General features: G+C 38.5%; 1 protein-coding gene across 13 annotated transcripts in view; it reads right to left on the reverse strand.

Annotated features, from left to right (window-relative positions):
* Positions 1 to 21,047, reverse strand: part of LOC106057138 (calcium/calmodulin-dependent protein kinase kinase 1-like) — a 216,956-nt gene that overhangs the window by 26,416 nt on the left and 169,493 nt on the right. For 12 of the 13 annotated variants that reach the window (XM_056006979.1, XM_056006976.1, XM_056006983.1 and 9 more), the window contains 2 exons: positions 4,869 to 5,937; positions 869 to 922 (listed from right to left, as the gene is read on the reverse strand). In XM_056006979.1, the coding sequence (XP_055862954.1) occupies positions 869 to 922; positions 4,869 to 5,937 (1,123 nt within the window). Of the gene's footprint in view, positions 1 to 868; positions 923 to 4,868; positions 5,938 to 18,817; positions 19,316 to 21,047 lie in introns of those variants that run through there. The other variant, XM_013214223.2, reaches the window with a different exon arrangement.

A 21,047-nucleotide genomic window follows, 5' to 3' on the forward strand; every position in this document is an offset into this window, starting at 1 on the left:
CATGATTTTTCGACCGTCTTCCGCCATTCCACTCTTGACTATGAATAATTGTGCAAATTTCAAACTAGTTATGAAAATGGGAATTGGGAGAAAAACATGTGTAAAAGGATCTCCCCAAAACAGATTTGATATAAGCTTTGTCAAATATACATGTACATTATATAGCACCCAAAACAGATTTGATATAAGCTTTGTCAAATATGCATGTACATTATATAGCACCCAGACAGAGTTGATATAAGCTTTGTCGAATATACATGTACATTATATAGCACCCAGACAGAGTTGATATAAGCTTTGTCAAATATGTTCATGTACATTATATAGCACTCAAAACAGAGTTGATATAAGCTTTGTCAAATATACATGTACATTATATAGCACCCAGACAGAGTTCATATAAACTTTGTCAAATACACATGTACATTATATAGCATCCAGACAGAGTCGATACATGTACATTATATAGCACCTAGACAGAGTCGATGTAAGCTTTGTCAAATATACATGTACATTATATAGCACCCAGACAGAGTCGATACATGTACATAATATAGCACCCAGACAGAGTCGATGTAAGCTTTATCAAATATACATGTACATTATATAGCACCCAGACAGAGTCGATGTAAGCTTTATCAAATATACATGTACATTATATAGCACCCAGACAGAGTTGATATAAACTTTGTCAAATATACATGTACATTAGATAGCACCCAGACAGAGTCGATACATGTACATGTTATAGCAAACAGACAGAGTCGATATAAACTTTGTCAAATAGACATGTACATTATATAGCACCCAGACAGAGTCGATATAAACTTTGTCAAATAGACATGTACATTATATAGCAGATACTCACATAATGGACGTCGTTTTGTTCGTTGTATGCGAGCTTCACAATACCGTAGGAACCCTGGAATACAAAAGAATCCTTATACAGACAACTATGCTATGTGAAATCAATCGGGGGGGGGGGGACTAATCACTGTTATACTAACTCTAAAGGAGTGCATGTCTTTTACAATTAGTTTTTATCTAATCTACTTACTGATTTAAATGTCTGAGTACAGATTTAATCAATATCATGAAAAAAAAAAAGGGGGGGGGGGACATTTCCTATTTGTTTCATTGTTTTTAAGATTTACATTAGAAGAAATGTATTTGAGGGCTGATCGGTCGAACATGTCCAAGCAGTGGCTGATCGGTCGAACATGTCCAAGCAGTGGCACGATGAATACAACAATGTAGACAGAGAAAAGCATCACGACAATATAAACATATTTCATTTGGTCATGTGACTTACATTAAGTAACGTCTAGTAAAAGGAGGCGCGGTGGCTGAGCTTGTTTCCGAATCGGTGTTCCGGGTTCGAATCCTGGGTAAGATCAAAATTTTTTCCATTTCCGGATCTCTTGAGTCCACCATGTTCTAATGGGTACCGGACATTAGATGGGGAAAAGTAAAAGCGTTTGGTCGTTGTGCTGGTCACATGACAGCCTCGTTAACCATTGGCCATAGAAACAGATGACCTTTACATCATCGGCCCTATAGATCGCAAGGTCTGAAAGGGGAACTTTTTAACTTACTTAGTAAAACATGAAAACACATGAAAATGCGTTTAAAAAACAACAAAGCTTAAAGGTGTGTACTAGTATTGATTAGTTGACAGGGGTCTGCAACCTTTTGAGTCGGAAGAGTAAAAAATGTCAGTTTACAAAATTTGAAGGTTTTAAAGAGACACAAATATTAATGTTGCCGGCAATAAATAGCACTTGCATACATAAAGTTTTAGTTAGATAAAACTAATCTGTTTATCCATAAGAAAAATATATCTTTATTCATATTTAAGTAGTGTTTTTTTTCACAATTAATTACATTATATGTAGTATATATATATCTTATCTTATATAATACAGACGTTACTTCAAAAAAGAAGATGATTACGTCCTACGCGTCATGCATATTAACCAATGACTTAAATTCTGCCAAGTCACTGGTTTTCCTGGCTAGCTCAGGCAACCCATTCTATTCCATATATAGTATATATAATCTATATAATCTATCATTAGTATATATTATATATATATATATATATATATATATATATATATATATATATATATATATATATATATAAGATAATTACTTATTTCGAAAGTTACATATTATAACAATTAAACATTTTCTTACAGCGCTAACTTGTACTTCAATAACAAACAAATTCAAAGAGAACAATGGCTTTGCATGGTCTTAGAAAGTTTCGATACATTTGGCTCATAATTTGTTTTTAGTTTCAAACACGACTGTAGATTTTGATTTGTTAGTTGGCTTCTTACTTTACTTTTAATTATGTTAATACACCAGAACACATGCTTGCACGAATATGTCGAACTGAAGATAGCTCTCCAAAAGGCAACTTCTTCACCTGGCTGTAGCAATCTGGAAGACTTTTCTATGCGTAAATATAAGTGCCTCAACTCGCGGCATTTCTTTTAAAGCTGTCCATTTTTGTTGCGGTACATACATTTCTGGACCTCCAACACTTCCAACTTGCTTTTCAACTCTGCAAATTTTCCACTCCACAAAGGTTTGCTTTTTAAATCGATCTGTAGCATTTTTAGAGATCCAGTATCAATTCCTAATGGCTCAATGTGGATTTCGTTACTAGTTGTGTTAAAAGGATTTACTTTGAATGCTAGAATGGTTTTGTTGGTTTTGAATTGCTGTCAGATAATTCATGTCGATTGTTTTGTATAACTGTGTTGAAGTAATTCGTGTCAACAGTTGCACTGGTTTTATTGCCATATTGCTTTAGCAATTGAAAAGGAAGTAATTGGCCACTCTGAATATCTGCTGCAAAAAATTATTTATTTTTTTTCAAAACAAACAATTCTTCAACCAAAACATAGAATGGGTTTCCATTTCCTTGTAGTTTTATATTCAGCTCATTTAATTTCTCTGTTATATCCTCCATAAAATAAAACATTTGTAACTATTTTCGTTCGTTTATAAGGGGTGATTAATGACGTTTTTCATTTAGGAATGTATTTATTTCATTCAAGCAGAAAGCAAAATGTTTCAACACCTTTTCTTCGGAAAGCCATCGCGCTTTATTGTGAAGAAGTAGGTCGGAATACTGGATCTCCATTTTGTTTTATACACAAGTTTGACAAGATAATTCGCTTCTAACTCTTTTACTTGAAATAACAAAACTATACGTCACAGCCACTGATGTCTAATTGTCTTGCATCGAATGCAAATTAAAAATTTATACGACGACGGCGTCATTCGAGAGCTTCCGACGGACTGACAACAGAGACGATGCGTGTAACGGGGTAAAAAGCGAGTACAAAGTGGCTGAGAGATAGACTCGGAGCCTATTCCTCGTTAATTGATTCAGAACGATTTTTAAATGTTTTTGTTTTCGTTAAAAGAAATGATATTTGCGTCTGGAACTAATGAGTAGCAGCTTTACATTAAAAGAACCGCGTGTGGCTCTCGAGCCGCAGGTTGCCGACTGCGGAATTATTATAATTAGTATCAAATCAGCCACGTAATTAAATTTTTAATAGATCTAATTCTAAACCAACAGCAATAAATCTGTGCGACAGTTTAAAATTTTACAATTGTTTTTTATATTAGCGTGTATTTCATGCTTTTAGCTTTCTCAATACGCCTTGATTCTATCACTTTCTCAATACGCCTTGATTCTATCACTTTCTCAATACGCCTTGATTCTATCACTTTCTCAATACGCCTTGATTCTATCACTTTCTCAATACGCCTTGATTCTATCACTTTCTCAATACACCTTGATCCTATCACTTTCTCAATACGCCTTGATCCTATCACTTTCTCAATACGCCTTGATTCTATCACTTTCTCAATTCGCCTTGATTCTATCACTTTCTCAATACGCCTTGATTCTATCACTTTCTCAATACGCCTTGATTCTATCACTTTCTCAATACACCTTGATTCTATCACTTTCTCAATTCGCCTTGATTCTATCACTTTCTCAATACGCCTTGATTCTATCACTTTCTCAATACGCCTTGATTCTATCACTTTCTCAATACGCCTTGATTCTATCACTTTCTCAATACACCTTGATTCTATCACTTTCTCAATACGCCTTGATTCTATCACTTTCTCAATACGCCTTGATTCTATCACTTTCTCAATACACCTTGATTCTATCACTTTCTCAATTCGCCTTGATTCTATCACTTTCTCAATACGCCTTGATTCTATCACTTTCTCAATACACCTTGATTCTATCACTTTCTCAATACACCTTGATTCTATCACTTTCTCAATACGCCTTGATTCTATCACTTTCTCAATACGCCTTGATTCTATCACTTTCTCAATACGCCTTGATTCTATCACTTTCTCAATACACCTTGATTCTATCACTTTCTCAATACGCCTTGATTCTATCACTTTCTCAATACGCCTTGATTCTATCACTTTTTCAATACGCCTTGATTCTATCACTTTCTCAATACGCCTAGAGCTAAAGTGGCTATGAAATAACATGTTTTTACAAATGTTCGTTGATAATAAAAGTAATGATAACAACATCTTTAGACGAGTTAAAGAGCGGACTTATTCATACGTACAATAAAAGTGGTCCAATGTTGCTTGATGTAATTTAATGAGGTAATCGTCTAATTCTAACTAACAATAGGCCTACTTTAGTTTTAGGAATCAAATAGAAGATATCACCAAGTTAAATATTCTAATATATAATATTTCTAATTACAACTATTGTGCCGCCTAAGAATATGAACAGATTAAAGTTTTACGCACTTTAGGCAAAAGTGATTTAAAGGACTTTTTTTTTTTAAACTTACCTTTCCAATTTCATCTTTCAGCTTGTACTGGTTCAATTGCGTGTATCCGTCCGCGTCAGAAACTGAAACCCTGTGCGTCTCCATTGTGGGCTGTCTTTTAAGTCGAGGGGAGGCAGTGGGGGAGCCGTAAGGGGAGTAAGGCAAGGAAGGTATAATCGCCCTGTGCTGACCACTGGATGCGGTCAGGCGATCCTCGGAATGGCTGTACACAATCTTTGGCGCTCTTTTCACACTGACCGGGGCGGTGGTGGCCGACGGCGAAGCTTTGTCCTCGGGTTCGCCCTGCGCCGAGGCGGTGACGTCCCGCGAGGAGGAGTGAGTCCTAAAGAATCTTAGGTCCGGGGAAACATCGTTGGCGAGGAGAAAGTCCGGGTACTGGGGCACGTTGAGGTGACCCGTGGAATCCACGCAGGCGAGGCTGTGACGGCGTGGGATCAGATCTTCCTCCCTCTCTTCGACCCCGTCCACCAGGGCGTCTTCGTCCTCCTCGTCGAAGGCCCACTCGTTGTTGTCATCGGTGCCGCCGCTGGTGGAGCTGCGGCCTGAGTCGACGGTGATGTTTGAGATCTTCCGTTGCAGAAGGTGAACCGGGGAGGATTGGGGCAAAATACCCCTCCCGCTGTGCACGAGAGGGGAGGATGGAGTGTGTCCGCCGAATTGCTCACCGTTCTGATTCTGTTGGGAATTTCCCCCAGCGGACACGACTTGTCCGGTCTGTCCGATGTGGTTATTAATAATCAGATCTGCCGGACTATTGTTGTTGTTACCCACTAAGTCCGCCGATGTTAAAGAACTCTCCAAAGAATTAGCACTGTAAGTCGAACTTCTAGTCACGTGATTAAGAGGAGGGGGTTTGCTTAGATTGTGAGAGCCTCTATACGAAGGCTTCAAATCCGTGTCCTCCGCACACTGGTAGCCACGAGGGAGGGAGTAACTCTTGCCGTCCGACCTGCAGCTCCTGTCTAGGTCTGTTAACCCAGCGGGATCCCTGTCCGGGGAGGATGAGGTACTGGAATGCTTGTTGACCATATCGTCTTGGTTGTCCTGACCTCTTGCAAAGTGACAGTTTCTGAGGAGAGTGAAAACACACTCTTATTATTGTGTTCTTATATTATCGATAATTTTAAAATAACAACTGACTCGTGTTACGAATTCTTTTATTGTTATTGAACTGTACATTACGCGTACAGTAGTGAGTTGTAGAAGACAGTTCTGTATGTCGGGATATAAAATCGCAACAAAATATGATTATTGAACAAAGCTTATTAAACTTAGTACAGCTTTAGTAGTATATGAATTTACAAAACATACTAATACTAAAAATGCCAGACTTCTAGTCTGAAGATTAATGAAGAATGATCCATTTCCTGTAGATAGACAACCCCAGCTGTGACCTACATAACAAAACTATACAAAAACAATGTTGACACCATGGTTGACACTGTGTATTAGTGTAAGAGGCTAATAGTATCTAGAATTATTTCCCTTTGGAAGAGAGTGAACTTTGTAATATTGTGTGAAACGCAAAGATTACAAAATCATTATACCATTGAAACTTCGTCAGCAGAAAATAGAAAAAGTGTTCCGGTATTTTTTCTTGATTGCGGTGCCATGAGTTACCAGAAAGACATCAAAAAGCTTACTCGAGTGATGTGTTAAATTTTTTCTAATGGTGCCGTTTCGATAACTTAAGATTGATGAATATTTGTTAAATTAAAATCATTTCGACTGATATCGAGAAAAAGTTTTTCTCTTTCAATCAAATGCCTGAAATAACCCGGAGACGCGATCAATGACGTCACAGTTGGTAAATAAACTTTTATGTTTTAATCATGGCCACATTCTAACAATTTGATCCATTTCCCTCCACAAAGGAGATAACAGACAACGTCTACATTCGCCACTTTAAAGCATTTTTATTTTTTATTTATGTTTAATTTGAAGCGGGGCGAGCAGCTCGACCAGAATGGTTCGGTAGATCTTAACATCATGAGACTTCACGAATCACAAGAGAATCAATTTCACGTTGTTATTTTTTTGTTTTTGTTATTTAATTCATGACACATTTTCACGACACATTGACTTCATAACACACTGACTTCATGACATAAAGACTTCATAACACACTGACTTTATGACATGAAGACTTCATGACACACTGACTTCTTGACATAAAGACTTCATAACACACTGACTTTATGACATGAAGACTTCATAACACACTGACTTCATGACATAAAGACTTCATAACACACTGACTTTATGACATGAAGACTTCATGACACACTGACTTCTTGACATAAAGACTTCATAACACACTGACTTTATGACATGAAGACTTCATGACACACTGACTTTATGACACACGGACTTCATGACACACTGACTTTATGACATGAAGACTTCATGACACACTGACTTTATGACACACGGACTTCATGACACACTGACTTTATGACACACGGACTTCATAACACACTGACTTTATGACACACGGACTTCATGATACACTGACTTCTTGACACACGGACTTCATAACACACTGACATTATGACACACGGACTTCATTACACACTGACTATATAACGCGAGACGCAGCTGTCATTAGGACCTACATGCTGTCTACCTTCTTACTCTATTTATACTAAATACATTGTGTTCGTCTTTCAACAGTCTCGTGAGACAGTGGACTTGTTTGGCCAAACGAGACTGACCTAGTCCGGTAATACTGCCTGGCTTTCCTGGGCTTTGCAGTCTCATCCCATAGTAAGATACGCGGTGTAACAATAGCAACAGCGTTTTTTTTTTTGAAGCCTTGAAATTTATTTTTTTCCAATGACAATGTTGTGACTTATACTGCATGAACAGGTTTAAGTAGGAAGAACGTCTACAGTTTTAATTAGTTTACTTTTGTTACCAAACTTTATATTCTAGGTTATAACAGTGCTTTCTGTTAACTCTAAAATCATTTTTAAAAAAGAAAGAGATCTCGTCTCGTTTAAAAATGTCTCGGCTCAGAAATGTCTTTTAAATAGCTGGAGCCCACATTTCATTAACTCACAGCCTCTCCACCCCCTCACACAAACAAAAAGAAAGGCGGTTTTTTTTTGTTTGTTTTTTTTTGCCTTCTATTAATTCTTCTTTCTTTCTTGAGTTCTTTCTCTAGCGGGTTTCCCCGGTCCTCTGCAAGTCTCAAAGGGAATATCCGAACAATGCCCTTAACAAATGTGACCGACGTCAATTTTTCATGGTAAACGGAATCAGGGAAATCCCCAGAGCCTAAGCGTGATTGATTGGAGGGCTAAAGGTTTCCTTATTTCAAGGGACAGTAACAATGTTTGCTTTCGTCCAGAGCTTTTCAGGCGTAGGTGTTGAACGTGAGGAATTACCTCCCCGCTTTGATGTTATGTTTTGTTGGGTTCGATCGAGCTTGGTCACGAGCTGAGAATATTGGATTGATGCTGAAGTCTCAGTTTAATAATAAACCCACACTCTGTAACAGGATGGTCACGTGGTTAGAACCTTATTAAAGGTACTAACATTTCGTAAGCATGCAAAAAAAAAAGGGAGTCAACTTCCTAAGTGGTAAAGTTGTCTCTTTCTCTGCCTTAAACAGGTTCATGGTCAAAACAATGGGAAATAAGCATTCTGTTATTAAAGCTGGCCGATTCATAGCATCACCATGAAGGTTAAGAGGTTCAAATCACTGGACTATGTGAGCGATGCATGTATGTCATCAAAAGTATATGAGCGATGCATGTATGTCATCAAAAGTATGTGGGCGATGCATGTATGTCATCAAAAGTATATGAGCGATGCATGTATGTCATCAAAAGTATATGAGCGATGCATGTATGTCATCAAAAGTATGTGGGCGATGCATGTATGTCATCAAAAGTATGTAAGCGATGCATGTATGTCATCAAAAGTATGTGAGCGATGCATGTATGTCATCAAAAGTATATGAGCGATGCATGTATGTCATCAAAAGTATATGAGCGATGCATGTATGTCATCAAAAGTATGTAAGCGATGCATGTATGTCATCAAAAGTATGTGAGCGATGCATGTATGTCATCAAAAGTATATGAGCGATGCATGTATGTCATCAAAAGTATGTGAGCGATGCATGTATGTCATCAAAAGTATGTGAGCGATGCATGTATGTCATCAAAAGTATATGAGCGATGCATGTATGTCATCAAAAGTATGTGAGCGATGCATGTATGTCATCAAAAGTATGTGAGCGATGCATGTATGTCATCAAAAGTATATGAGCGATGCATGTATGTCATCAAAAGTATATGAGCGATGCATGTATGTCATCAAAAGTATATGAGCGATGCATGTATGTCATCAAAAGTATATGAGCGATGCATGTATGTCATCAAAAGTATGTGAGCGATGCATGTATGTCATCAAAAGTATGTGAGCGATGCATGTATGTCATCAAAAGTATATGAGCGATGCATGTATGTCATCAAAAGTATGTGAGCGATGCATGTATGTCATCAAAAGTATGTGAGCGATGCATGTATGTCATCAAAAGTATATGAGCGATGCATGTATGTCATCAAAAGTATATGAGCGATGCATGTATGTCATCAAAAGTATGTGAGCGATGCATGTATGTCATCAAAAGTATGTGAGCGATGCATGTATGTCATCAAAAGTATATGAGCGATGCATGTATGTCATCAAAAGTATATGAGCGATGCATGTATGTCATCAAAAGTATATGAGCGATGCATGTATGTCATCAAAAGTATATGAGCGATGCATGTATGTCATCAAAAGTATGTGGCTTCCGAGAACTTTTAAAAATGAAATTTCACAAGTTTGGGGACAAAAATAATTGAACACTCGTTTTCTCCATCCCTGCACCGAGAGCACCGAGAGCACCGAGAACACCGAGAGCACCGAGAACACCGAGAACACCGAGAGCACCGAGAACACCGAGAACACCGAGAGCACCGAGAGCACCGAGAGCACCGAGAACACCGAGAACACCGAGAACACCGAGAGCACCGAGAACACCGAGAACACCGAGAGCACCGAGAACACCGAGAACACCGAGAACACCGAGAGCACCGAGAACACCGAGAGCACCGAGAACACCGAGAGCACCGAGAACACCGAGAACACCGAGAGCACCGAGAACACCGAGAACACCGAGAACACCGAGAGCACCGAGAACACCGAGAGCACCGAGAACACCGAGAGCACCGAGAACACCGAGAGTGTCGAAATAAGGTGCAAATAGAAACCAATTGGACAATGGCCCATTCTATGCATGCTGACATTTATCAGCCGCAGCCCAGAAGACTAGTTGAGTTTTTGTGCCTCTTACAAATTGACAGGTCCAAAATAGTTGGTATCAATGAAAAGGTAACCAGCTAATACGAAGGATTGGCTGAAATGAATCGATCTATGTCGATCTAAGCACTTTTGCTTAGTGGCAAAACAAATAAAATTGATTTTGATTGTTACAAAATTATTGAGCTCTCGGTAAATGGGGTGTAATAAATTAGATCTGCTTGGATCCCTCCCAGGGAGAACAGTTGTTCAGACAGGCGGAGCTTCCAAGAAACTTCGACTTAACTCTTAGGAAAATTATAAAATAGAAGATGATGATACAATGGATATTACAATGACTTCATTTCACATTGATTTCATTTTACACTGACGACACAAACGCGACCAAATGACACACGCTAAGACATAATGATTCAATAATACAATGAATTCTTGACACACTGACTCTATCACTCTTTAAATATACACAGCACAATAGCTTTTCAACACATGACATCTGCTCTAAAGGCTGAACTACACCATATTGACCCGACTTGAAGTCACAAGTGTAAACGAGATGGACAACATGGTGGAAGGCTGTAGATTTTAAGACTTGTATTTCTCAATAAGCACAAACGCAGAACAGGGACAGTTATACATGGGCAATGAAACAATGGGGGCAATGAAACAATGGGGGCAATAAAACACTGAATGCAATAAAACACTGAATGCAATAAAACACTGATTGCATTGCAATATAACACTGGTGGCAATGAAACACTGAGGGCAATAAAACACTGAGGGCAAAATAACATTGGTGGCAATGAAACACTGGGGGTAATGAAATACTGGGGACAATAAAACACTGAGGGCAATACAACACTGGTGGCCAGGACCGTCCTTAGGCCACTGCAACCTATGCGGTCGCAGTGGGCTTCGCACTTTCATAGGTCCCACGCTAATTCTATGTGTACCATTATAACTTGAAATTGCAAAATATACAAAAATGTCCTGGAAATCTCCTGAAATTTTGAAATCTCCTGAAATCTCATAAAAATGTCCTTAAAAATATACAAAATTGTCAATTTGGGGCATCATTCTATATGGTAAACGCAAATCCTACATGCTATTAAAAAAACGCATTGTCAGCAATGAATTTAATAAAAATGTAATGCAAAGACGAATTTATTTTCTAATACAAAATCTAAATTTTCACTTATTATCCTTATCCCTACTTTGACTGGGCCACGCGCAATCTGTTTCGCATAGGCCCCGCAAGTGTTAGGGCCGGCCCTGGTGGTGGCAATACAACACTGGTGGCAATAAAACACAGGGGCAATGAAACACTGAGGGCAATGAAACACGGGGGCAATGAAACGCTTGGGGCAATAAAAAACACTGTGGGCAATGAAAAACACTTGAGGCAATGAAACACTGGGGGCAATAAAACACTGGGGGCAATAAAACACTGGGGGGCAATAAAACACTGGGGGCAATAAAACACTGGGGGGCAATAAAACACTGGGGGGCAATAAAACACTGGGGGCAATAAAACACTGGGGGGCAATAAAACACTAGGGGCAATGAAACACTGGGGGGCAATAAAACACTAGGGGCAATGAAACACTGGGGGCAATAAAACACAGGGGGAAATAAAACACTGGGGGCAATAAAACACAGGGGGAAATAAAACACTTGGGGGCAATGAAACACTGGGGGGCAATAAAACACTGGGGGCAATAAAACACAGGGGGAAATAAAACACTGGGGGCAATGAAACACTGGGGGCAATAAAACACTGGGGGCAATAAAACACTGGGGGAAATAAAACACAGGGGGCAATGAAACACTGGGGGCAATAAAACACAGGGGGAAATAAAATACTGGGGGCAATGAAACACTGGGGGGCAATAAAACACAGGGGGAAATAAAACACAGGGGGAAATAAAATACTGGGGGCAATGAAACACTGGGGGCAATAAAACACTGGGGGCAATAAAACACTGGGGGCAATAAAACACAGGGGGAAATAAAACACTTGGGGGCAATGAAACACTGGGGGCAATAAAACACTGGGGGCAATGAAACACTGGGGGGCAATAAAACACAGGGGGAAATAAAACACTTGGGGGCAATGAAACACTGGTGGCAATAAAACACAGGGGCAATGAAACACTGGGGGCAATAAAACACTTGGGGCGATGTGAAACAGGTGGCAATGTAACTCGGGAAGTTGGGTAGTAATGCAGTATGAAACGTAGTTTAGAAAGATGTCACCTGTCAGGAACAGGACCATTTGACACAAGTAACATAACGACTTTATGACACTAAATCGATTTTCACACAAATAACAGACATTTAAAACAATAAAGACAAAAGACAATGTAACAGTGTGACACTGACAATACGCCACTGACAGTGTGACACCGACAATGTGACAAAATGACACTGGCAATGTGACACTGACTGTGTGACACACAACAACGTACTACCGAATGGTAAGCTCAATAGACTAAGAATCTCACTGTGGCAAGAATCGATAAGACACTACTAGAAAGAAAATATTAGATTCGACTATGCAAGACCGCAGTTCCCCCCACGGTCTTTGTATCGCCCTCTCAGGCAGATCACCTTGGCAAATAGTGTCAACCGGTGCATAACGATTTCTCTTGATGGAATGGAATCGATACTTCAACCAGACGACAGTTCGGTCACTAAGAAGTTTGAGGGCTTGGGACCGATGCAGCCAGACTTTAAAGCCGTTTTACACAGCGGTTTTACTCATCAACCCATATCATTAAGTTCCAAGGCAATTTGTTTAAAAAATCTGACCTTTCAAAGACTACTGGCCAACTACGACATACATTTTGTTTTATTATTATTTTTAAATTTTAGCGGCAACTGGGAAAATAAGAAAAAACTTTGTCAAGTTTGTTTTCTCAAAAAACGAATGTAATAAGTTTCATAAAGTGTAATTGTATCAATTAGTTTAGATCAGTAAGGTAATTGCATGAATGTTAAACATAGAGATATAAGCATGTGCGATAGAAATACTTTTACCAATTGGTTTTGTTTAGCTTTTAGCTTTCTAAATGTACTATAATCCTATCACTTGTCTGGACCAGTTGTGAAAGGGGGAGAGTGAATGTTTACAGGATTGATTTAATGCATAAAAAAAATTTTTACGCAGGTCTCAAGGGGGCTAATTCAACTTATACCACCACATCTTTCAAGTAGGATTTCTTTCCCTAATTCAAGATACCAAACAGAATAATTAATTACCAATAATGAAATAACTAATTGGTTAATTTTTTAAAACTTGATTGTTGTGTCGTCAGGTAAAAGAAATAATTTTGCAAAGTTTCAACTTGATCCCAGAATGGCTGTGAGAGAATTAACGTGTACAAACTTTTTACCAGACAGACAGAGTGAGTGTGTGACTATTCTTGTATTTACTAACGACTAATTTATTAATTAAAGTATTTGGAATTTATATTCTTGAATTATTTATTCATTTTGAAGTTAAGATGTATAATCGTGTATTAAATGAAGTCAGCTAAAATGTATCATCACAACTGAGAATATAACACTGAATTTAATTAAAACATAACTTGACAGTCAGCTAAACAACTGTTTAATATAACATTACTGGAGCCTTATATGCTTAATTGTTGGTTAAAGTTGGGTCTTCGTAACCTTGCAAACTTTACGTCAAGATAACACATACGGCTACGACATAGGTATAGCGAACATGAAACACAAATGTCACAAAGATGTGACATGCAAGAAAAGTGATACATAATGAGATGACAAAAACAAGCCGCTTAAACACAAAGTATAACGTCCGCATTGTGAACTCGAGTCATTACACGTACACATAGAAGTCTGGGAGGAAATGTAGCGACCTGAGCGGTCTTGCGGTGAACACTAGCCAGACCTGAACAAGCGATTCAAGCCAAGTGCTGTATTGGTCATTGTTCCGTTTGTATTTGCAGAAATATTGCCCCAAATTTGACTTACGGTGCATTCGCGGTGGTGAAGAAGATTTTATCGTGAGTCATGTTCTATATGGCTGTTTATGAATTGCCTACGATTCGAAAGGTCTGGGGAACAGGTATGGCGAACAGGAATGGGGAACAAGGCTGGGGAACAGGTATGGGGAACTGGATTGAGAAGAGGTCTGGGGAACAGGCAGTTTGTTCAACAGCAGGTTTTCTATTTAGATCTTTTAAAGAGAGAATTTCAAGGTCTCAGGCCTTCGGTTGACATGACCTCGACCAATGAAAATGATGATAATTATGATGCAATAAAGAAACCCACCTGAATTCTCAGGCCAACACGGTAACTCTGCTATTGGAGAGTGGGCGCGCGCTGACAGGGTGGTTAAGCGCATGGCTTTCGAACCAGGGGTCCTGTGTTCGAATCTGGGTGAAGACTGATTTCGAACCTCGTGATTTTTAGGCCCACCCAACTCTAATGGGTACCTGACTTTAGTTGGGGAAATTAAAGGCGGTTGGTCATTGTGTTGGCCACATGACTCTCTGCTCGTTAACCGTTGTCCACAGAAACAGATGACCTTAACATCATCAGCCCAATGGATCGCAAGGTCTAAAAGGGAAACTTTACTTAATTAAAAAATTGCTTTGTTTATAAAAGAACGCTTCTGGACATGTAGAATGCAGCTCATTGAGTACTTCCTAGTTAAATAAAGACATCAGGAGTGAGTGAGCAAGTCCGTGATCTGCATTTAAAATTGTGAATAAGAACATGAAATTCTCGCTCTAAGGGGAAGTCACCCCATTTTGTTTCCACTTAACAACCGAATCTTTCCACATTTTTCTTTTGTTTCTTTAATGACTCGCCAGATAATAAGATGCACACTGTGCACATTTAATCAATGGCTGTATCAATAAACAAAACACGTGACCCCCTTCCCTGCTCCCTTGCAAGGCTTGTAACCTGACCTTCACACGGGAAAAGCGGATACAGGTAACAAACAAAATACGGCTAACAAGATAAGCGTGAGGCTATTACATTTAGGCCCACATCTGTAAGACTGTACTCAGAGTAAGAGATGGAGCTTGTCTAAGTTTGTTATTGATTTTCTTTGTTAAATGATCGATTATAAAACACATGACTTTGATCTCAACTATGCGTTAGTTGACATTGTGCAAAATGTCTTCCTTTCTTTTCTTCTTTCCTCCCTTTCTTTCTCAATCTCTCTCTCCCTTTCCATTCTTAACTCCGCTTCCTTCACTTGTTCTCTCTATTCTCTCTTTCTGTTTCTTTCTCCCTCCTTATATCTCTTTCTCCATCTTTATCTCTCTCTCTCTCTCTCTCTCTCTCTCTTTGTCTTTCTCCCTCCACATTCCTCTCTTTTCACCTCCTTACATTTTACCTCCTCCATCTCGTTGTTCCCCTCTGTCCTTCATTTCTTCCCCTGTCTTTTCTACTCCTTTTTTATCACCCTCGCTGTTCCCTCTTTCATTCCCTTTCAGACCCACTCTCTCACTCTGCCTCTTTCTCTCTCTCCATATCTCTATATGCCTCTGCCTCTCTCTGTCTTCCTTTCTCTTTCTTTGTCTCTCTATGTTTTCCCTCGATGGTCCCTCGATTTCTCCCTCATTGCCCCAAAGTCCCCACTCAATCAATATCTTCGAAACTCACGTGCACAGCTGCTGACTTTAAATTCTAGAGCAACGGCTTGTAACGAATGTTACATTTGAGCTGATCAGATCTAAAGAAAATGTTTCATTCGGGCAAGTTACATTTGAGATGATCAGATCTAAAGAAAATGTTTCATTCGGGCAAGTTAAATTTCGCTTCTGCGTTTATTTACCACTCCTCTGTAGAAAAGTAACTGTCAACAGGTGGTCTCTGAAAGAGACAGTTGGAGAGTTCCATCAATAGGCGCGGGACACACATTTAAGGGCCAGAGAAAGGACCTTGTAGAAGACTTTAAAGAAAAACTTGAATTGCCCCCCCCCCCCCCCCAGGTGGACAACAACTTTATTAGCATCATGTGTGGAAAAATATCCAGGTAGCAACAGGGTTTGCGTAGCCATGTGAAACTCTGCACTCATCCTTAATCTTCAGAGACATTGCCAATCATTATTATTGTTATTATTTAAAATGATATTGCTTAGTTGACATGAACACATAGTTCTTTAGTATCATGGCTGATTTGTTCTGTATTATTGTATCAACGTTAACTTAAACAGATTGTTTTATAGTATCCATCCAGACTGACTTGCACAGTCACCAGATTCTTCTCTATTTTATCATTGTTGAATGGAACAGATTGATTCATGATTAGAAACTGTTTTTTTTTTTTTTTGTTCGTTTCTTTTCAAAACACGTTTAAAGTTTTCGATCTAGTCCCCTACACATACAAATACACACACACACACATATATATATATATATATATATATATATATATATATATATATATATATATATATATATATATAGAGAGAGAGAGAGAGAGAGAGAGAGAGAGAGAGAGCGAGAGAGAGCGAGAAAGTCCTTCAAACTGACATATTTATCTGCACATATTGAACCGCGCGCTCACACACACACACACACACTGGGACATCAATAACTTGGTCCTGCACATCGACAATAACCACAAAACAAACCAAACCCTCCTCCCCCCAATGTCTGATATATTGAGCTCCGGCTGAGGGGTGGATCATTCCCAGAACTAGGAACTAGCACTTTATTTATGGACAACGAGGTATTCAAGAATTAAACTACAGTAGGGCATGTCACTCGTAGCCAAGTGACGCTCATCTGTACACATAGGAGTGGAGCGCTTTTTTTTTTTGTTCAGGAAGATGGTTCAGTATTTAAAGCAAATACTTCTTTTGTTTAATTACCCCCCCACCCTCTCTCTCTCTTCCCTCGGGCATGTTACCGGGTACCTACACAGAAGTACAAATATTTCTCTACCTAAAGATGACGTCGCCACAGGATTGTTAGGACTGAGTGTCTTGACATCTTGAGTCCCAGGTTCGGGGACACAAAGATAAAGGCACATTCCTCGTTCTACATGCTAGGAAAAATGTGTACTAATGCTCTTTCTTCCCTAGCGCTATTAGAGAGAGCATGGAATGGGTTGCCTGAGCTAGCCAGGAAAACCAGTGATTTGGCAGAATTTAGGTCATTGGTTAATATGCATGACTAAATGCATGACGCGTAGGACGTAATCATCTTTTTTGAAGTAACGTCTGTATCATATTAGATAAGATAAGAAAATAGTTGGTTCGAATCAAGAAAGAGCCTCGGATTTTTATGACGCCCCTAAGTCAACCCATCTCCAATGGGTCCCGTACAAACAGTCATTGTGGCGCCCACATGACACCCTCGTCAACCGTTAGCCATAGAAACAGATTAGCTTCGTGTTCAAAGTCCCGAATAGAAATATCTGAAAAGGAACTTGCTTAACATTTGAATGTGCCAATGACGTAGACCTATGTCACATCAAGGGTCTCTGTACATAACAGGCAAACTTAACAGAATCTTATTTGTCTAATTTCTTCTAAAACTATTAAAGTATAAGTTTTAACTTTTCCCAAATCAAAGACGTCTACCAGCTATTGATGTCCTTACTGTAGCTCCGAAGAGAATTGATTTATAAACATGACTGATTTTACCATGCTAATTCAAATCTAGATGTATTATTTGGTTGTCAGTTCTAAAGTTAGTAACAATTTTTAAACGAGTCCATCCAACTCTAATGGGTGCCTGACAATAGTTTGGGAAAAGTAAAAGCGGATGGTTGTTGTGCTGGCCGCATGACACCCTCGTTAACAGTAGGGCCACAGAAACAGATGACCTTTACACATCCGCTCAATAGACCACAAGGTCTGAAAGGTGAACTATACTTTACAGAAGAGCCCAGTTGATATGACTATACTAAACCATAAAGCGATCGATTTGGTCGCTATTCCCGGCTGGTGCGATTACATGTGGATTCATTTGTATACACGAGGGGCCGGATTGAAGGAAGGCGGGGCTACTGCCTCGGTGACTTTACAAGATAGAGGCCCCCCCCCCCCCCCCACAATAGAGAAACAAAAACTCAAATTTTTACAGATCAACAACTTTAAGTTTTTTTTTTGTTTTGTCTTTCTATAATCGTAATATTTTTTTCGAATTTTTACCGACAATACTTTAAATATAACAGTTGGTAACATTGTCGTGGTTAGAAAATGTCCGTTTGTAGTGTCCTCGTAATTTACAACAGTAGTTCCGGATTTTCTACATTGTGTCAAACCTAAAAATGTACATTAAAAAAAAAAGAAAATATGCAAATTTTATAAAGTTACTCTCTTTTCATACTGTAACCTACTTTTAAATATTAATTATTAATAAGTGGATCTCTGTAAACGGCTAGAGAAACCACTTACTTAAATCCGGCCGTGTGTTCAGGTATTGGGATTTGTTTCGGTATATCATAATGACGTCCGAATAAACGGATTCGACTGTATATAGGGGAGCAGAGTTACAAGCGAAGAGATTGTGTATTCTCTAGATTGTCGTAAGTTATTAAAATGTTCGCCTTGCTATAGATTGTAAAAAATAATTGAATTAATTTAAACGTGTTAGCAGACTGACTCTAGAGCTAGGTAAATGAAAACATCACTAACCTCCCATTGTGTCAACAAACACAGAAAGCTCTAGGATCAAAACAGCAGTTCAATAATCCAGTATGTACTCTTATGACAGATGTTGTTACGGAAAACTGGAGCTTTCTTTTCAGTTCCGACAGTTTGGTCTGTCCGATAGTGCGGTCACTTCTGTTCGCCCCACACCTTATGCTCCTCACACACGAAGCACACAACTCGCACGAGCCGGGCACCAGGCAACGTAACCACAACCCCACAACTGAAACTATAGCACGCATGCACTCGGCTCGAGTAACCCAGCCGTCACCCCTTCAGTCTCTGTTCAATTGCTTCCCTTTATTTTTTTTTTATTTTCCAGATTTTAATATCAATGGGAGACTACTCAATATAAATTCGAAATATATTAATCTAAGAGGAATAACCCGATTATTAAAGAACTTTTTTCTTTACTTCTTAAAAATCATGTTTTTTGTTTCTTTAAAAATTGATTTCATCACATCTGATTGGGTCAGAATGCTCAGTTGTTACAAATGGGTTGTAACTATAGCTAAATAAACTTTTAACTATGGCTCAGCAAACTTTGAACTATTGCTAAAAAAAACTTTTAGCGATGCTAAACAAACTTTTAACTATGCTAAAAAAGATTTTAGCGACGGCTAAACAAAGTTTTAGCTATGACCAGAAGCGTAGCTGGGGTGGAGGGATGGGTGGGAAGAATTTGAAAATCCAAAAGGAATTTTCCAATTTTTTTTACATTAAATATAGATATTACGCCATTATCTCATGTCATGATGTCGAATGTAAAACTGCAGGGGCCCCCAAAGAGGTCAAGCTCCCAGGGCCCCCAAATGATGGCAAAATTCCTAGCTACGCCACTGGCAGTGACTAAACAAATGTTTAGCTATGGCTCAGCAAACGTTTAGCTATTGCTAAACAAGCATTTAACTACGACTACACAAACTATCTCTATTAAAAAACAAAACTGATTGAAATTAAGATAATTTCTAGACAATTGAAACTGTTATTTAAAAGCACGCATCATGAAAGCATTATATGTTGTTTTTATATATATATATAAAGCGATAGATGTAAATTGACCATTTATAATCATCATGGCTTTCCAAAAAGTAGATCTAGCGGAGACGAAGCAAAAACAAAATGTTTGAGGGTCACGTCTGCAGGGAATCCGAATCGACATTATAACATCATTTATATTGAATGAAGCCATTGAAACATTTTTGCTAAGTGAATTTCTTTTTAATTTTACAGTTTATAGGCCAAGGGATTTCATGTTACATTAACTTTAGCTAGATCTAACTGAATGGTGAAAGGATCTAGGTCTTAAGATCGATGAAAGATTCTCAGATTACTTCCCTTTGCTGGTACCAATATTTTTTTGTTTCCTTGCTATCGCTTAAGTCCCTTTCAGACTTGCCAACTAAATTTTAAGCTTTTCCATTGATAATTGCTAGACTTCTAGGGCCCCTAATTTGTCAATAGCCTCGGTTGACAAACATGAAGATTTCTCTTCCTTGAATATCAGTCAGATATGCAGTCATAAAGAGTTATCTCATCCTCCAGCAAATGTAAACATTTGAAATAAATTTTCAGTATCAAAGCCAGCAATATGTATGTTACAGTTGTATAACTACAATACGTAACCATGGACTTTTATATAGACTTCACAATAAACTTAAACGTGGTGAACGAGACTATTCGATAATTTTAATATGCAACCTTAATCAATATTGAAAAACACAATGATCGTCAGGGATGTAATTAATTTGCTCTTAGCAAAAAAGAAAACAGGTGATCTTTACGTTAAAAATTTAAATTCAGAACAATTCATTTGCTCTGTGCAGGAGTTTTAAAATTATTTGCAATCATTGTATTCTTTTTTTATTGACTTCCGGAGAAATCGTGACATAATATGTGTAGTAACCAAAAATAAAACACTACAGGAAGACAAGTTTTGATCTTAGGCTTTATTGAACAAGACAAAAACAGTTCACGATAACACAGTATACACACAAGCTGACATGGACACCAAGACATTAACACACAAGAACAGATCAGTTCACAACACATACCAAGAAACATAAATACACAGAGATATGGCTAACATCTTAACATCGCGTCTAATTATTCAATATAGATTTCAGCCCAAGTTCTATGGAAACTGATCAGAGAAATGCTTAGACGTTCGTTTTCGCGTGGAGCAAATCAAACGAAAAAAAATGAAAATAAAATA

Source organism: Biomphalaria glabrata, chromosome 12 (genome assembly GCF_947242115.1).
Source record: "Biomphalaria glabrata chromosome 12, xgBioGlab47.1, whole genome shotgun sequence".
In the NCBI taxonomy this organism is placed as follows: Eukaryota; Metazoa; Mollusca; class Gastropoda; family Planorbidae; genus Biomphalaria; species Biomphalaria glabrata.